The 18,231-nt window shown below is 41.0% G+C and overlaps 1 protein-coding gene across 1 annotated transcript; it reads left to right on the top strand.

The window, feature by feature from the left end:
* The first annotated feature begins 1,998 nt into the window (after positions 1-1,998).
* Positions 1,999-6,619, top strand: LOC134664765 (nematocyst expressed protein 3-like). The gene is made up of 3 exons (XM_063521508.1): positions 1,999-2,231; positions 2,578-2,756; positions 6,503-6,619. The coding sequence occupies exons 1-3, from the start codon at positions 2,030-2,032 to the stop codon at positions 6,617-6,619; spliced, it is 498 nt and encodes a 165-aa protein (XP_063377578.1). The 5' UTR covers positions 1,999-2,029.
* The last annotated feature ends 11,612 nt before the right edge of the window (positions 6,620-18,231 follow it).

Genomic DNA, 18,231 nt, shown 5'->3' with positions numbered 1-18,231 from the left:
AGACTTCGGGCACCCCCCTACCGGACGGCACAGATCTGGGGCTAATTTTTTATTTGTAGGCAATATACCTAATTTTTAGGTAGTTTTATTTTGTTCATCGTGAAATGTATTTCTGTTACTTTTTAATTTAAATTTAGGTCTAGTTTAGTTTATTTGGAAGGTATTGCATGATGCATGTACTCCTATTGTTTAATTTATGTGTATCTCCGTTTTGAAACTCTCGGGTCTTTGAGCCCGGTCATTTATAAGGCGTGCGTGGGGATATAGATCCAATACGTAGAGGCTGTTTGGAGAGATTTGATGTCATGTGGAACGCCTGCTGGAATTGGAACTATTGTAGAGAATATGGACAGTTTATGGTTTAAGTTTGGATGTAAAATAACACTGGGCTATTGCAAACAAACCCGGACACCTGCCATAACATTGTTTGCACAAGTTATCGAGACAGGTGGTGACTCGCCACTCGTTAGATGGGCACCATGCGCCATCGTAAAGACGGCCAGGCGCAACACCGGCACCGGCGTAAGCGTCTCAGGGGTGTCGAGAGGTGGTGCTGCGTTTTCTCCGAAGTTACTCGCGACGTTATGCCCTTTAACACTTCCACCCCTGCAGCAAACCTATAGCTCTGACGACTCCCCTCTGGACGGCCAATTAAGGCAACCCAGAGTTGAGAGTCCTGCGGGTCCCCTTGGGGTCCACTCCGACCGACGAAGACACGCCAGAGACGGAGACCCTGATCGACTCTCTGGAGCACTCGGGTCCATGGGGTCGTTACTCCCCAACAGCTCGCTACAAGCTGCCCTGCGGGCTAATTTATGTTATTATTATTATTTGTTCGAATCTCGGTATATAAGAGCATTTATTTGTGTGATGAGCAAGGATCATCATGGGCTGTCACATCAATAAGATGATGGTTTAAACAGCGTCTATATTAAGAGTGCGGCACTTCCGCAAATGACTATTAAGCCCAATGCGAGATATAGGTATACGTATACATACATATAACAGATTTTCAAAGTTGAAATGCCGCTCCTACACGAGTGCACGTGTCGTGTAGAGAAATGAAATAAGCTTCACGGAGCAGTATCCTGAAGCGGGCCCGCCGCCGCCGCCGCCGCCGGCCGCCGCGGCCGCGCCGGCCCGTCTCTCGCCAGTCTGTCGGCGCGGCGTCGCGCGGCGGTCGTCTTACGCCTCACGCCTGCCCACACTCTACACGCTTAACAACTCGTCGCTAAACTTTCATTAACTTCTCAACGACTATACCTACCGGTCCGCATTTTCGAGCGTTGAAGCGTGGCTAGGGTGTTACGACGACTTTTGTAAAGTTCGCGAAAGTGGAGTGAAACGAAAGATTAAAGGTTTATGTTAGTTTTTAAGTTTTTAAAGGTCGGTTAGGTGGCGGGTAAACAATAGGATTTATACGTCTTTGTGGGTTTCTAACTTACAACATGACAGTCACAGATAACGCAGTTTAATGCTCTCTACCTATGTCTGTACAAACATACCTACTAATGAACGTGCATAATTAGCTCGCGTCAGTCAAACCTGAGTTAGGTAAACTTAGCGCGCTAATTGTAGGTAGACAGTAGGCCGTAAATCGTAACTAAGTAGTAGTAGGTAAGTATAATACTTACCTATAATACCTACTAACCTATTATTTTAGAAATTCACTTTTCCCCAGATCAGTATACCAAAAGAGTAAACATTTTGAAAACAGGCAGAGTAAACAAGGTCGACCCTTTTCACTTCAAGGTAGTGAATTGACTTAGGATCTCTTCTTAGGAAATAGGTACCTACGTAGCAAAGCATAGTTTTTAGTAATAAAGTCGTATTTGTAAGATAGCGAAAGTAAGTTAACTGTTAGCCTATAACCCCCAGCTGTAATCCCACCGGGAAACTGCGAAGTTTCAGACAGCGTTAGACCGGCCAAAGTCCGGTAGTTTTCAGCATGAGTGCTATAAGGACGTGTTGAATCGTGGTGTGTAGTGCAGTGTTTATATGTGTGTGAGTTTATGCGGCGCAAGCGGCGATGGCGGCGCGCCGGCTCGTGCTCAACGGGCTCACGGCGGAGGTGGAGGGCGAGGGGGTGCGCGTGGTGGTGGGGGGCGAGGGGCAGTCGCCGGACTCGCTGGAGTTCTACCATGAGCTGGAACTGTACCGGCAGCTGCTGGCGCTGCCCGCCGAGCCGAGACGTGCGCGCACGCCGGATCCTAGACCCACTAAGAGCCCAGGTACCTACCTTGATACCTTTTGTCATAATCCGCGTAATAATAACTTGGTCTCCGGTTGACGTCGTATGTTACCTACGTAAAGCGTCATGTCCAATAGAACTTTTGCTGTCTTCCCATTACGCTAATCGTTGAAGCGTCTTGGAGCAGCCGTAGGTAGACCAAATACTACACATAAAATTCCATGTACTAGGACAAGTGATTTTTCTGCTACTTCAAATCTGGGGTCATGCTTTTGGGTCTTATACCAGCCAGCCTATTCCATACCAAATTAATATCTAATCTTAATATGTACTCGATCTTTTTCTAATTTAATATGCAATTGTAAGAGCGACTGTCTGGTGCACAGAACCAACGCCGCCGCGGCGTAGCCGCACGCCGTGCGCTCGCGTCTCCGCCTCCGCTGCAGCGCCAGTGGCCTCGCCCGCCTCCGCGCCCGCGGCCACGCCCGTGTCCACCCCCGCTCCCGCCCCCACCCCACGCGCTGCGACTCCGGCGCCTGCGACGGGACACACACGCCCGGCTAAGGTAAGTGAATAACGTAACAATTATAGCCTACCTCTTCAAGTGGCGGTCAGCCCGTAAATGGACGGATCGAAAAGCAGTAAACTGGCGGGTCGATGCGAAAACCAGTAAACTATCGGCCACCAGTGAGTGGCTAATGAGGTGTTGCCGTATTTAGAGGTGAAATTGAACGCATATAAGTATAGCCACGCTCTTCTTTAGCGCCCAAAATTGGGTAGCTAGTTAGACCAGGATTTCATACCGTATAAGAAACATAAAAACACTTTAGCATAAAATTTGTTGGTGAGGAGTGTGAGGACCATTCATTCGGGAGCGACCACCTAGTTTTGTAATATAAATTGTATCTTAGGGCCTTTTAATGATGTCATCTTAAAAAAGTCTTACTTTGATTATTAAATAGCAACTAACTTAATAGCAATAGCAATTAATCATCGATTTGTTTTAGGGTGGTAGTCATTTTTATTAACTAAGAAATTGGAAAACTGTCATTCTTCCGGTTTGATTAAGTCTGTCTGGCCAAATGTAAGTAAGTACCTATAAACATTATAATAATTTAATTGCTATATTCAAATAGCCTATTTAACGCTGATTCTAACGATATGTGGGATATATCCTTTCAAACATAATAAAAACTTAAATCGACGATTTTGTTAGGTTAGGTTAGGTTAGGTTACTATAGGTTTATACCAAAATGAATTGTAGCTACTAGCTAAGTTGCTCATATGCTTATTTTAAGACTGTTTCTCAATAAAACAAAAAAAAATTGTAAAATTTTCTTAATCTGCGGTGATCAGTGATCACCCATCGGGGCCCCGCCACGTGACTGCTTTTGCGCTAATCCGTGACACCACTTGACGACTTTTCGCGTTTTCGCTGACGACACTTGGTTTGGATTCCTAATGCTTAACTTGCGTTAAAATTATACACAGTGTACAATAATTACCATAAATAAAGGATTTAATAAAATGTAGGTTATGGTTTATGGTATTGATTCCTAGTAGGCAGGTATAATATTCTTTGCCCCAAATATTACTCATTATCTACTAGAATTTGAATTTTAGGTACCATAATATACCAACATGTGGTTTCTGGACAGTTAGTAATGATAAACACAGTTTATCTGGGAAAACTACAGTAACATAACTAATTTATAGTTACGAATGTAATTCTTAAAATAACCTACTTTGTATCTCGCGTATAGTCACGATAAGCCGCGAGAAACGTGAAAATATCCCAAAAAACAACGCGTAGTTAAACAACAGTAACATGACACCCGAAACTCAGGACCCGCCGAGGCTCGGCGTTGAATAAAATAACTCCCAATTAGCGACCGCGGATAAAAACGTAACAGCGGTGACGTCATAATTGGCCGCCTAATTCCAAGGGAGGCCTCCCTTTGGTCCGTCGCCTCGCCGTCGTTGGGCTGCAGCTCAATTCGACATTTGAAACGTGATGGTATTAGGTGGGTATATATTTAGTGGCGTTATGGCCATGCCATTGTTCGTCCAATCTAGGCGTGATGTGAAAGTGCTAATTCAGGTTATGAATTTGAGTTGCATTTGTTATTGATATGATCTGTCAGTGTTAAAACTTAAAAGTGACATTTCTTCAACCAGAAACGTTGGAGTACAACGACCTGTTCAAGTTACTTGAGTATAAAATTTATTATCTCTGAAAAATAATGTCTTCGTGACATGTACATACCTATTGCCTACTTTTGTTACAATTTCGAAGTACTTAGTTTACTGATTGACATTGTATACCTACTCGTACACGTCGTATCTCATATAAAATATGATAAAACACTTAAATTAAAAACTTATAAATAAATAAAATACTTAAGTCGTAGTCGCTCGGTAGGGTGCCCAGAAGGCTGGCCGCATTGCTCCGCTGGATGTGAACGCTGATCCACTGGGCAAAATATCCCGGCCAGCCCTCTGGTCACCGGAAGCCTCTGTGAGGCGCTTTGACAGCTCCTCATAGAGGCGACACGCGCTGGTCTCCCACGGCCCCAAGGTTTCCACCACACCACTCTATAAAACCATTAATTGTGAGAGGATTACATAATTAAAGTTATTCTGACAAATTCTGACATTGTCCTGGCTGACGTAATGCAATGAGCTACTTGGTGGGCTAATATCAGCTAGCTGTCACAAACTTGGGCACATGGCTATGATGGCTATCATTAAACCCCCCTCGAGTCGCGCGGCCCGTGAATATGAAGCAGCTTCGCGCCCTCATTACGAGTGCCCTCGTCATGAGGGATCAGGACTTTTTAACCATACATGCCAAATTATTGACGCGGGGCTTATTGCCCGAGGTCAATTGCGATGCGCTGTGTGCTGATCTGAAACTTTTGTTCTAAAACATACCTATTTTGGGAAAGTACCTTCTTATTAAAATATTATAAATCTTATGACTCGTATCTCAATGTCATTGGCGTGTAAGTTGTTGTAATATACACTAATGTTTCGGTGTCGTATAATTTTAAAAGTTGGAGAAACCCATCGTACACTCTACAAAGTTCGTAGCAAGCTCTACGATTCGCGTAGCCCGCTACGAGGTCCGCTCCAAGGATAAGAGTATCAAGTGCTGTAAGCTGTAACTCACGATATCTCGTGGACGATGCTTATGACGAAACAGGAGCTGGGTTTTAAATATTTTAGGTAAATATACCCGTCTCGCTAACCGAAGCGGCACCTAAAAGTAGTGCGATAAGGACAAGGCGAAAAATCCTGCGTAAAAATCTCAAAAATCGAGGTTTCGTACTCCTCTGTTTCCTCCTCCAAAACTTAACCAATCGTAACCAAATTTGGAAATCTAAATGATTATGAAATTATCTGTGTCGGACCGTTTTGCTTTTTTGGCTAATTGATATCAGTTTTGAATGGCACGCCTCTCATTGCGGCATAGTCAATTATATAGCCATTTTGGCCATTTTTGAAGGGCTCTAGCGCCTTAAAAAACAAAAATATCAAAAAAAACCGGGCAAGTGCGAGTCGGACTCGCGCACGAAGGGTTCCGTACCATAATGCAAAAAAAAACAAAAAAGAAACGGTCACCCATCCAAGTACTGACCACTCCCGACGTTGCTTAACTTTGGTCAAAAATCACGTTTGTTGTATGGGAACCCCATTTAAATCTTTATTTTATTCTGCTTTTAGTATTTGTTGTTATAGCGGCAACAGAAATACATCATCTGTGAAAATTTCAACTGTCTAGCTATCACGGTTCGTGAGATACAGCCTGGTGACAGACGGACGGACGGACGGACGGACGGACGGACGGACAGCGAAGTCTTAGTAATAGGGTCCCGTTTTACCCTTTGGGTACGGAACCCTAAAAAGTAAACCGGTCCGACACAGATATTGACAATATTAATCTGTGTTGAAAAAATCATTGCTCTAGCTTCAAAAACCACGGAGGAAAACGAGGAGTACGATTGTATGGAAAAATTACCACTCCTGTTGGCTCTTAAGCCTCTTATTTTGTCTGAATACTGAAATCTCCAGCACTTCAGTGTGTACTATACATTACCAGTGTACAGGACATGTCGAAAATTCCTGCAGTACTTAGTACTAGAAACCAACATATTACTTTATTTTATAATATTATTTACTGTAAGCTGTAAGCGTAAGCTGTAAGCTTAATACTGTAAGCGTCCTGAATAAATTTATTTACTTCTTCTTTTCTATTTCTTACTGAAAGTATAGTCTTTGTCGGTCAGGTTACGGAACTTGTGAGGTTAGGGCATCTACTCGAGCGGACACCTGTGGCTGCCTCGCCTCGCCTCGCCTCGCCTCGCCTCCACCTGGAATGTTAAGGCCGCTTATGAGCCTTATTTACCTACAACTGTGTTCAAATGAATAATGATGTTATATGATAAACGAGTAGCGAGGTGAACAACCGACACAAATGCATAGAGAACTTCTGTACAGAGCAACCCGCATTCATTGCTTTTGATTGTAGTTTGGGATAGTTATATTTATTTATTTAAGAAAAATATATTTTTTAAGAGGTAATACAAAGTTTTTTTATAACGAATGGTATACTTGTATTTGGTAATGCTGACTTTTTTGATTAAATTCTGTCTCCGCTACACAAGTTTTGCCTGGAAGAGATCGCTATTTAGCGATAACCTAGCCTAACACCTACTCATTAAAGAATTATTCTATTTCTTATCTATATTTACCAATATAGGACTGCACAGTACATGTACTCTATTACTATAACTCTATTCTCTATAACTAATGTTCAGTCCTTACGGAAAAGTAGTTTTAACTATAGAGACCGGCGTTATCACTTAAGACGGGGTTGTCACTGCAACATCCTACTATTACTATATGTAGGTATGTATCGTTGACAATTCGTGAATCTTATTCCAAACGTATAACCGATGGTCAGTTGAGTGTTGCTGTTAGTGAGTTAATATATGTAAACACATATGTTTGCACTGGTGCAGATCTGTGAGATCAGTTTATTTCCGTCCCCGCCCCGCCCGCCCCGCCCTAAAGGCCGCGTCTATAATTCCGGCCCCGATCGAAAATCAAATGACCATTCGTTTTATTTTCATCGCACCACTGGCTCTCTGATAAATCAAGAAATACAATAAGCATTTTTGCAAACAATTTATTTGATCGCCTGGCAATACTGAAGTCTACTACGAGCTATTAAGGCAATTGTTTTAATAAGAAGAATTAGTTACTTTGGGCTCAACACGGTGCAAAGGTGCTTGAGAGTTTTTTATTTCACTGTATTCCAGTTTTAACTATCATGTGCTCGTCTGGTGCTCGTAAGCTTGTAACTTGTACGAGTACGTACCTACAAGAGTCCGTTATTTCAATGCTTGCGAGGTAGTTACGGATTTATCTTTTGTGGGCCTATGGGCTTAGGTATTAAAGATCGTCATCATCATCATGATGATGAGGTGTAGAATAATCATGATAACCTACATAAATGGTGCCAATTTACTCTCGATTTAAAAGTTTCAGAGAGAAGTACATTTGGATGATCTCATTTATTTATCGTATGGCAATTATTTCATAGTCGAATACGAAACGATTAGTGAAGAGCGAACATAGGCCTCGGCGCCTCGTAAAACACACGCAATCGGAATACTCGGTCCTTCAGGACTTCTGCCGAAAACACTGGGTGACGCTTCAATTATCAAGGAATAATGTTTTGCGTAAAACGTAAAACTACATAATTATAAGGAGTGTAGGCCTATTCGTCATTTTAAAATTGTTTTGCTACTACGGCTGATGGGCCTGCCAGTCGGTAGGTACGTTTTCTAAACGGGACCTTACTAACGTTTGTTGCTGAAGTGCGCAGATGACAGATATTTTTTTAAGAAACCAAAGTGAATTTGCTCGCATAGGAGCCAATTTCAGCAAATCTGTATCGATCACAGACAGGCCGCGCTCGCAAATTCAATAATAACCCGCGGGTCCCGCCCGACTTATGATACCCGAGCTCTTTATATTATAACAAAACATTTTGTCTGAAACTTCTTTCAGAATTTTCAACTTTATTTTGCTCACAAACAAACTGTTCCTACAACTAAGGGAGTAGCTACATTGCATTATGATTTTCTCTCTCTTTTGTAGAATAACGACATTTCCCGCTCGCCGGCGTGTGTGATGCGCCACTTTGCCGGCGCCCGTCCTCGGACGCCTCTGATAACGACTACAAATTGATTCACTGTGCCCTACACATGCACTCAACTGTGCACCTTATTGCAAAATCTTTACAGGTTAAATTGGGTTGAAATTCTGCTAGGTATGGTAGTAGTAATTAAGGATGATTCGAACTATTAGGGTCAATCGGCGCGATGATTTTGCCAAATCGCTGCGAAGCTCGAAGCGCGAGCGTCGTTACGATCCATTCAGAGCGGCGAACTTCGCAATGCGATCGCTTGCGAGTGACAGGCACGTGCTACTTTAAATCATTGTGAATCGAAGACCAGCTGCGGGGAATGATTGCAGTTTGTTCATATAAGTGCATTGTAATATGCTAGATTTGAAAATTAAAGATCATTGACGTCGAAATTGATTCACTTATCGCTCGTAACATACCTACACTGTGACTGCAAAATAGTTCGTAATGCAATGATTCAAACTCAGTGGGAGTACCATTTGGAAGGTGTTTTGGAGCGGGATTCGAACTATAAACTTCTATAAATTATATCAAAATGAGGTGACAATAATTACAATTTCTAAGTTGGAATCAGCGTTTTATGTAACATTTGTGTCTAATGCCTTAGTGCCGTGGTTTTTAAACTTAGGAGCATAATTTTATTATCAAAACCAAGCTCTGGAAAATTAACTCTGTCGCTGTGTTTAACCGTCGGCATGCTTTAGCTCTGAGCAGTGTATTCACATTGAGCATGGGCCCGATTCGGATTTTGAAATAGACATCTATTAGATATCTTGTAGACATCACCAAGATACGATAACGATATGTTTAAGATCTAACCTGTCAAATTTGACGTTTGCGCGAATCTGGAGATACTCTTGAACGATTTCCACAGGATATGACTTAGAGATCCAATTCACATCTAATAGATATCTTACGCTATCTAACGTAAAAGTGACATTGGTTGCCTGAATTGCGCTGCAAAAGAGAACTAGTTGATATCTAAACTATAACGTATCTAGAATGGATCTAGTACGTGTGTCGTCTCTTGTGAATATCTTGAAGTTCGAATACGGTAGCATGTCAACATTAAGGTTATGTTTTTAACAACATAATATTTACAACAGCATACTAAAGGTTAATTTTGTTGAACCGATTTAGATGAAATTTGATCTGGAGATAATTTGAGTTACAAGGACATAGGATAGTTTATTTTTATTTTACCTTGAAAATTGAAAACCATTGTATTCAGAATAAGCCGCGGGCAGAAGCTAGTATGTAGATATATCAATAAAAACATCTGCTACATTACCTGAGACGCAGCATGTGTGTGCCGGGCGACGAAATGTGAAGATAAAGCGAATCGCTCCTTTATTGGAAGGCTGTAGGTACACCCTCCCCCCCGCCAGAGACGCAAACAAAGCGTTTGATCGTGCCGCGATAGTCACAACACAGGCTGCACAGACACAGCATTATGGACCGTCTACGAAGAGCATCGGGTCACCGCACGTAGGGGCAATTGTACGCGTAAAATGCCACAAACGAAACGTGAGTAGCACTACTGAACTCATGTTGTGGCATTTTGCTTTAGAAAGCATTTGCTTGCTATAAGTAGGTACCATTTTATACTGAAACAATCCATGTTGATCCAATGAATATGCCATACAGCAACGAGATATTCCTGTATCTTAATGACAAAAACAGTGAGACGAAGTTGAACGGTCCATCAAAAGTGGCGAATAAGACTACGGCTCAAAAGTATATATCAGATTATAAATGTATGTATGGAAAATAACGAGTTAAATTGTAATTAAATGTTTACCTATTTAGAAATGTATTTATGGGTGAATAAGTTTTTGGCAAAAATTTCATTTTTGGTACAAGCTTTTATCGCTGACTGTACTTTTCTTACGACAGACAACTAAGTAATACTCATCGAGACAATTCTAAAAACCCCTAACACAATTAGGTTGCGTTGTTTCATCACAGAGTTCCTATGGCCACCTCCTGTCTCCATCATCAGATCAGTTCGACAGTACCATATTATTGTATTGTCATCGGAACTACATACAGCTGCCAATTTTCATGTGGCTACGATCCTTGGAAGATGGTTAAATTAGTTACCTTAGATTCCATTACATAGTTATATACAGGTCCAGGATTCCTATGGTCACCTGTCTCCATCATCAGATCAGGTCGACAGTACCATATTATTGTATTGTCATCCCAACTACATACAGCTGCCAATTTTCATGACGCTACGATCCTTGGAAGATGGTTAAATTAGTTACCTTAGATTCCATTACATAGTTACATACAGGTCGACCTAATAAAAGCTTGTTAAAATACTTTTGGTCCCTGTTTCATACGTTACTATTGATGCTGCCTAAACGTTACAATCGCTATAGCAATGCAATTTATCAAGACAATTGACAGTGACATCGCCCGTTTTCCGTCGCCAGCCGCAATCTGAATGTCACTTTTATATGCTCTATCTATTATTGGAGATGATCTGCGCCGTGACACGACATAACCCGCGACACTGTTAGATATTACTGCGCGTCGGCGTTCAAGATGAAGCAAGTGTCAACAAATGATGGAGGCTGTACTTCAATAATATATTCGTCGAGGGTTTCAAGATTCAGTTTTAATTAAATTATGCTCGCGAGGACTACAGTTCACAGAACCACTAATTTTAAGTAGGAAACTACCTTTACGTGTTCATTGTAGTCCTACATTAAAACTGTTTCTGTGTCTCAGCACATCAGCGTTTAAACTACTCTTCTAATCTTCGCAGCTAATACGATAGTACCGCGTCACCGCGTGACGGCACGTGGGGCATTAACATAATATTAGCGGCCACGTCCCGGCCACGTCTCGGTCACGTTTTGCTCACGTTCACGTCCCGGTTTACGCGACGCTCTATTACGAACGAGGAATACCTGAACCAGCCGACGCGTTGCATATCAAAACACCGATGTTATGTTTGCAAAATTAAGCAGGGTGAGAAATAGTAATAAAACTAGTTCAAACCCATAATAAACACCTAGTTAAATCGGAATCGGTATCAAGATCATTTAAAAGCTCTTACGTAATTATACTTTTTTAAAACAAGCTTCGCAGTAAAAAAATAGTTTATCACAACACAAATATACGTATTTACGGAGTGGTTTATAATTGAAGAACATTTAACGGATTAGGCAAAGCCAACGCAATCCAGGCCCCCGTGGCCAGACGTTTAGGGCGCGCAATCTGCTGATGGAACTTCAGACTACAAAATGAGGTGATAATAGGGCGGCTGGTTTTCAATGGCCGGCGGCTAAATGTTTTCAAACAGTCCTCCTGTCATGGTAGTATTTTGGTAGCATCTTAAGAAAGCCCGTTTACTCACATTATTCTCCTCGCATTAGTTATGGCGAAACATTTTGTGTTTCACTCACAATCAGTGGCACGGTTTGTTTAACACTCATGTCTTCAAACTTCTGCAACTCTCAAGATTCCACTTTTCGAACTACTTGTTACACTCAGTTTTTACATTTTTCGCTTGCTCCGGTATGAATATTAGCACGAGAGGTGAAATAACAACTTTGCCTTCTTGTAAAACAATTAACTATTTCTTGCAGCAAAGTCAATAGGCTTGTGATTAGGGCAGTTCTAGTTGCCCTACAAACCAATTGACTACAATTAAATTGGTTAGAGAGCTTGAATTATTATAGTATCGTAGTAACCCAATTCCCGTTCGGATAAATCTAAACTATCGAAAATTGATCGGCGCTGTCGCGATTTCACACTGAATATTAAAGTGCACACTAAACCGATCTAGAGCTATCTTATCTCTAATATATCGGAACCTTAGAGTTTTTACAGCTCGTAAAGGCTTCCAATAAAATATTGTATACGGTATCGTTTTATGTGATGTTATTTGCCGCTCTTTCCCAGGAACTTATCCTATGTACCCACCGCACCATTACAATAATAGAATAGAAAAAGTAAGTACTGTTTCCTTTAACAATAATTTTTAATCCTAAAACATTGTATTGTATGTATGAAGATTCGGGTCTGAGGCCGCTGGAATTATATAAATATTTATTAAAGTTTAACTAACTTTGAAACAATTTTGTAAGGTGCATAAGTACCTAACTCTTAAAAAATGTTAGTAGTCTTGCTCAAGTGCGAGATGGCTGCCTCTGCTCTTACAGGACTGCGAGTAGGATGGTCTTATTTGTAAATTAAAAATTTCTTTCGAAATCGTTTTTCGTTTCATTTTGCGGTTGTCCTAAAATACACGTTAGGTATTTCTATAGTGTTAAGACCCAAGCACTAAGAGTAACTCAGTACAATATAAGTGTAATATTTCCGATACGGATCCGGACGGCACGCGCTGACGGATCCGTGTTTTATAGCCGCTCATATTCGCGTTATTGCCGATTCTTTTACGATTGACGAACAATCCTAATGCGACTCGATTTGCTCGTTATTCGTTCGATCGGCTGTTAACTTGAGATGAGATTTCAATAGATTAGGTTGTTATGTGGTTGTTATACTCTCGCGTAGCGTCGATTACAGCTTCACAGTGCGTTCTGAAATCATATTCAAAGTAATGTCCTTTTCTCAGTGAAGTGCTTTCTAGGAATATATAAGTCAACATGTTTTTCTTTGCTGAAAAGTTAGCAAGTACCAAATATGAAATTAACTTTCGTGTATAATTAGGTAATTTCCAAAAAACATATTTAAAATTTTTAGGGTATTGAAGCAGAAATCGAACTTTATTGGTGTTTGTGCGGAAAGAGAAGATTCGTGCATGGAATGTATGGGGCCCAATACTCTTCTCTTTCCGAACAGACTCTATAAGTTGATCTCACTTTGACATCAATTTGCTGTGAATAACGTTTAATGAGACCAAATAAATGTTAATATGTTAAAGCAAAAGCTGCGCTTTGGTCAAGAGTGGGCGCGGTATTTGAACTATATACTATCTATGTGAATATTATTATAAGTATTACACATGTGAATCAATCTCTCATCTTTTTGAAATAATAAAGACTCGCCGTATAAGGTTATTATTTTAAGTGGCGTTTGTTCCTTGATTTATATTGCATTTAGAGACAAACGTCGCCACTCTGGTTGCTCCCGCGCCGGGAAGCCTTCTCTTCAATTACCGGACCACATTTATTACTCCTCTCCTACGCCATTACCTCCCCCTTTACCGTCGGCCCATCGGGATGTGCCCCACATATCACGAGTGCCCGGTTTAAAAGATTCTTATCAAATGATTAACTCTTGAATCATTTTTTGCATCCGTTCATATGGCTGATGGCCAAGGGGAGGGGAGGGGCATACACGCGTATTCGGGAAACGAGATAATCACAAGGTCTAGAGACGATATAGAGATCAACTAGATTTACATTAGATATCGACTAGATGTGACTTGGATATCTTAGTCATAACTTGTCGAAATCGTTCCAGAATCGCGGAAACGTCAAATTTGACATATCTATCTTACAAATATCTTTAAATTATCCATATCGTAACTTGTTGAAGTCAGTAGAGATCTAATTCATTTGCCGAATCGAGCCGATACATTTAGTTAGAATTTTTGTTCTCTAGGGCCCTTTGGCCCCACTTGGATGCGCCCTCTATGGCCCGAAGTATTCAAAACATGTAGCTAAATGTAATTTCTGCTTGAGTTAAACCGTTTCATGATTATTTTAGTTTTCTTTCTTTAATTTAAAGGACTTGCAATTATTTGCACAACTATAAATAGCGCGCATAAATATCTGACACATATTATTTGTAGATAGATAAAAGCCATAAGAGCGTGAGGTCTATTCCAAATAAACATTTTGTTATAGTTTTGAACTGGTTGTGGTATTATGAGATAAAACCGTAAGCTATTGTTAAATCTGCGTCAGGCTCCGTATCATATTAACATTACGGGTATGGTTGCGCGCGTATCCCAGATATTATGATTGCAGGTGACAATATTATAATGAACTCATAGTTACGAGCATGACCTAATTTATGTTTCCTTAGACATGCATCTTACCCGATGGCATTACTATTCAGCGACAGTTTCACAATGAGCCCGAAATTCGTAGACGCTATTCTAACTATAATTCGTAGGTATATAGGTATACTTACTTATAGGTAACGTTAGGTAACAGTAATATTTAATTCCATTATTTACTGCCGAGTCAGTATAATAAACTTGTCTGTAGTAGTAGGAACCTGAAGACAATCTGTCTCATCTCATCATCATCATCATCATCAGCCTACTCTCGTCCACTGCTGGACATAGGCTTCTCCTATTGCACGCCATTGAGCACGATTTGCGGCAACTCTGATCCAGCTCTTACTACTAGGGCATCAATATGTTAAGAATAAAAATAAACATAGTCGAATGCGGGCGTTACTTGTGGCTAATTAGTAATGATATCAGTCTCCCACCAATCAGCGCGCGCTAATCAGCGCCGGGCGGCAGGATTACACGGAGACAACTAACCACAATAATTGCATTCCCAGTCTAGTTGCATACAACGACAAATACGGCACATCTTACGAGTTGTCTTACTAGTTCTACAGATGTCTTGAAATTTATTTACTGTATGATGACGTGATATAAAACAAGAACCAAATAATTACATAATTTACATATAACTCTAAATTAAATAAGTCAGCTACTTGATGGATTCGTCGCTAAGGTTAATAGTCTGAAATTTAGAACTTTCGAAGGTCCATCGGCAAGGCGATAACTAAATAATATAACTTACAAAAATATTAATTATACATACATTTATTATTTATTGAAGCACGAGCAGCAGTAGGTGACAGCAGAAGTCGCCGCTCGATAGTTCTAACATTTATTCCTGGCCTCCTCTGCATCGCAGTTAATCGAGGAGTGCACAAAGGCGTCGCTTTGTTCCCTGAGTCCCGGCTTGCGCGGAATGGCTCGCTTTGTGCCCAGGAACGGTTAACTGTCTTAATCTATCATTTAGGTCACGCTCGGTGGCTCCTCTGTATCCCGTCGACGGTATCTATCAACAAAAACTGATACAAGTCTAGATTTAAGTCCTTTTCGACCATTAGGACTTATTCGACACCTTTAAGTCTATTATAGAAGTAATCCTGCCCACTACACTTAATGGCAGTATTGGGTTTGGGGAGTGATTCCATAAATGAGATAATTGCGATATAAGTTTAATTTTCTTTTAAAGAACAATGCAAAAAGCTCATCGATATTACCGGTGACCAGAGAGCTGGCAGCTTTCTCTCGCATCGCATTAGTATTGCCATTCAGCAAGGTAATGCTGCCAGCATCTTTGGCACAATGCCGCCGGGGCCTTATTTAGACGTATTTTAATTTAGATTACTTTAGTTTTTAATTTTAATATAAAGTAATTTTATACTAAAAATAAACTAAAATAAATGTTTAAGCCATACTTTTACGTTGACCTCCTGCTGCCATTTGCTTCGCCAGCTGTATGTGTATGTGAGGGAGGACAGGTGTGATCTTTCCGAGTCAATTCCTGATTTGTGCTTTTTGGTACCCCACAAGCATTCACAATATAACCAACGTTTTAAACCTGCAAGTATTACTTAGCCTAATACAAGTACCTAACTAGGTTAATATCACACATCACACTGGCACTGCTACCAGATGTTCAGAATGATTAAAACGAATGATACGTTTTTATTCTCTATTTTAAAATAATAAAAACGCCAAGTTGTACCCAGATCACTTTGGACTAGGGAGTCCAAAGTGGTCTGGATCTGGGTAGGGAGCAGACGAGGGCGTCTGCTTAGCTACTTCTATTGATGTAGTAGGTACACTACAGCAGCTACCGACAGGCAGATAACTGTATCTACAATACATACATACACCGGTCATGGCACATCACTAGATCACTAGTAAGTATACTTACCTACATTCGGTAGGCGTGTGACGCGGCACTATCTAATTGATGGATGAGTGTCCGCTCGGCCTCGAGGGAAAGGGTACACTTGGCTTAATGGCTCGTATAAAACATACTATTACCCGTAGCTTTTAATATTTTATAAGACCCTACGGTAGGAGGAGAACATATTTTCTTTTCTTTTGGGGTGAAAAAATAAGCTGCATGTACGATATTACCGAACCGATGCAGTTTTCATATTTAAAAAATAAAAAGTAAAGGTACCTTATGGTGGTTGGCGCTTACGCTATTATTAACGCCGCTCCAATATTATTGCGGCGCTATGCGACCTAAGCGCCAGCCGCCATAAGGTACCTTTTTCCGTGGAACGTCACATATTATGCTTTAACTTGTTTCACTAACTGCCTCAATTTAATGAACAGTAGGTACATAGCCGTCAAAATTACTACATATGTAGAGATGTGTTCGTAGCCTAATCTTTAGCGTAGCGTAATCTTTGAAACAAACATAAACACCGGCTTGCATGCAGACAAGCCATCAGTCAGGCTCCGTGCATTGTGTTGCAGCAGGCGAGCGCTCGGAGCGTTGGCCGGCAGCAGGTGGCCACTCGTTGAGCTGTGACAAATTATATGAGACAGTTGAGGCGCCTCGTGAGGAACATGCACATACAACCGGCTCTTTGTGATGTACGACGACAAATCTTTAGCTGTTGTTTACACCACTAGAACAGATATATTGAACCATGTACATATGTCATAATATTTGTATCACAAGTACTTGCCTATTGCATTTCAATGTATATAGGTACAACAGGGAGGTATATCTTAGGTACCTACATCATTCACATCAACAATACGATAGGTAAATATACATAAGTCTGTCTGTCTGTGTGACCTGTCTCTTATTATTGATTTTTTATTAGACACTCGTCGCGCCTCTCGCACGCACACCGTCATGTAAAATGAAATCAAATTAACATTTATTTGTTAGTCGCTCGAGCGAAATGATGAGCTTTCAAACACTAAACTGGAGGTAAATTCTAATTTCTGAGTTTGTTATGGTTTTTGAAGTGATTTGAGACGCCCTTGACGATTTTCTTGGTGATTGGCGCGCATCTCACGCACTAAATATGTTCATTTCACATGCACCAATCTGCGTGAGCGATCTTCAAGGTCGTATTAAAATAAGATCAATACTGTAACATGTTGTTTAATATGTATCGGGTCCCCCAACACCGTCTTGCATGCAGACAAGCCATCGACCAAGCTCAGTGTACTCTTTTGCAGCTCGCTCACATGCTTGTTGTTTGTGATGAATGTAGATGTAGTTTGTGAAAAGTCTGCATTAAGTTAAAATTTCCATATTGTTATGACACTTTCACTTTGTCAAGTCACTACACCACTGCATCTACATCTGCAGGAAGCCGTACATATGGCGGGTGACAGAAGCCTATGGAAGAGACTGGTCAGCAACATTAGGACATGATGTCACGATCCTCAGCATTGAGGGAACGACTGATGATGATGATGATGACACTTTTAAGGATGACTCACGTTAGAACGGCCCGCCGTGGCCAGACCGGAGCTTCCAGAGCTTTGTTTTCTATGGAAAGCACTATATGATCACTGATCAGCCGGCATAGAAAATGACATGTCGGACGCCTGGGCCCGGGCCCAGCTCGGTCTAGCGTGAGTCGTCCCTTACATGACTTGCAGTCGTAAATAAATATCAAAACTTAACAGATCTGTAACAGAATACCACTGGGCTATTCCTGTATTGCCACGCTCTCATCCACATCCTGCCGGAGATGAATCTGCTGATATCCGCTGAGACACCATCCGACTGCATTACCCAATATTTTTTGACGCACGTCATCTCATCATTCATTCGCGATCGTTTCATCGCATCTAAAAAAGTCCCAAAACCTAATA

Source organism: Cydia fagiglandana, chromosome 5 (genome assembly GCF_963556715.1).
Source record: "Cydia fagiglandana chromosome 5, ilCydFagi1.1, whole genome shotgun sequence".
NCBI lineage: Eukaryota > Metazoa > Arthropoda > Insecta > Lepidoptera > Tortricidae > Cydia > Cydia fagiglandana.
This window is presented reverse-complemented; position numbering and strand designations above follow the sequence as displayed.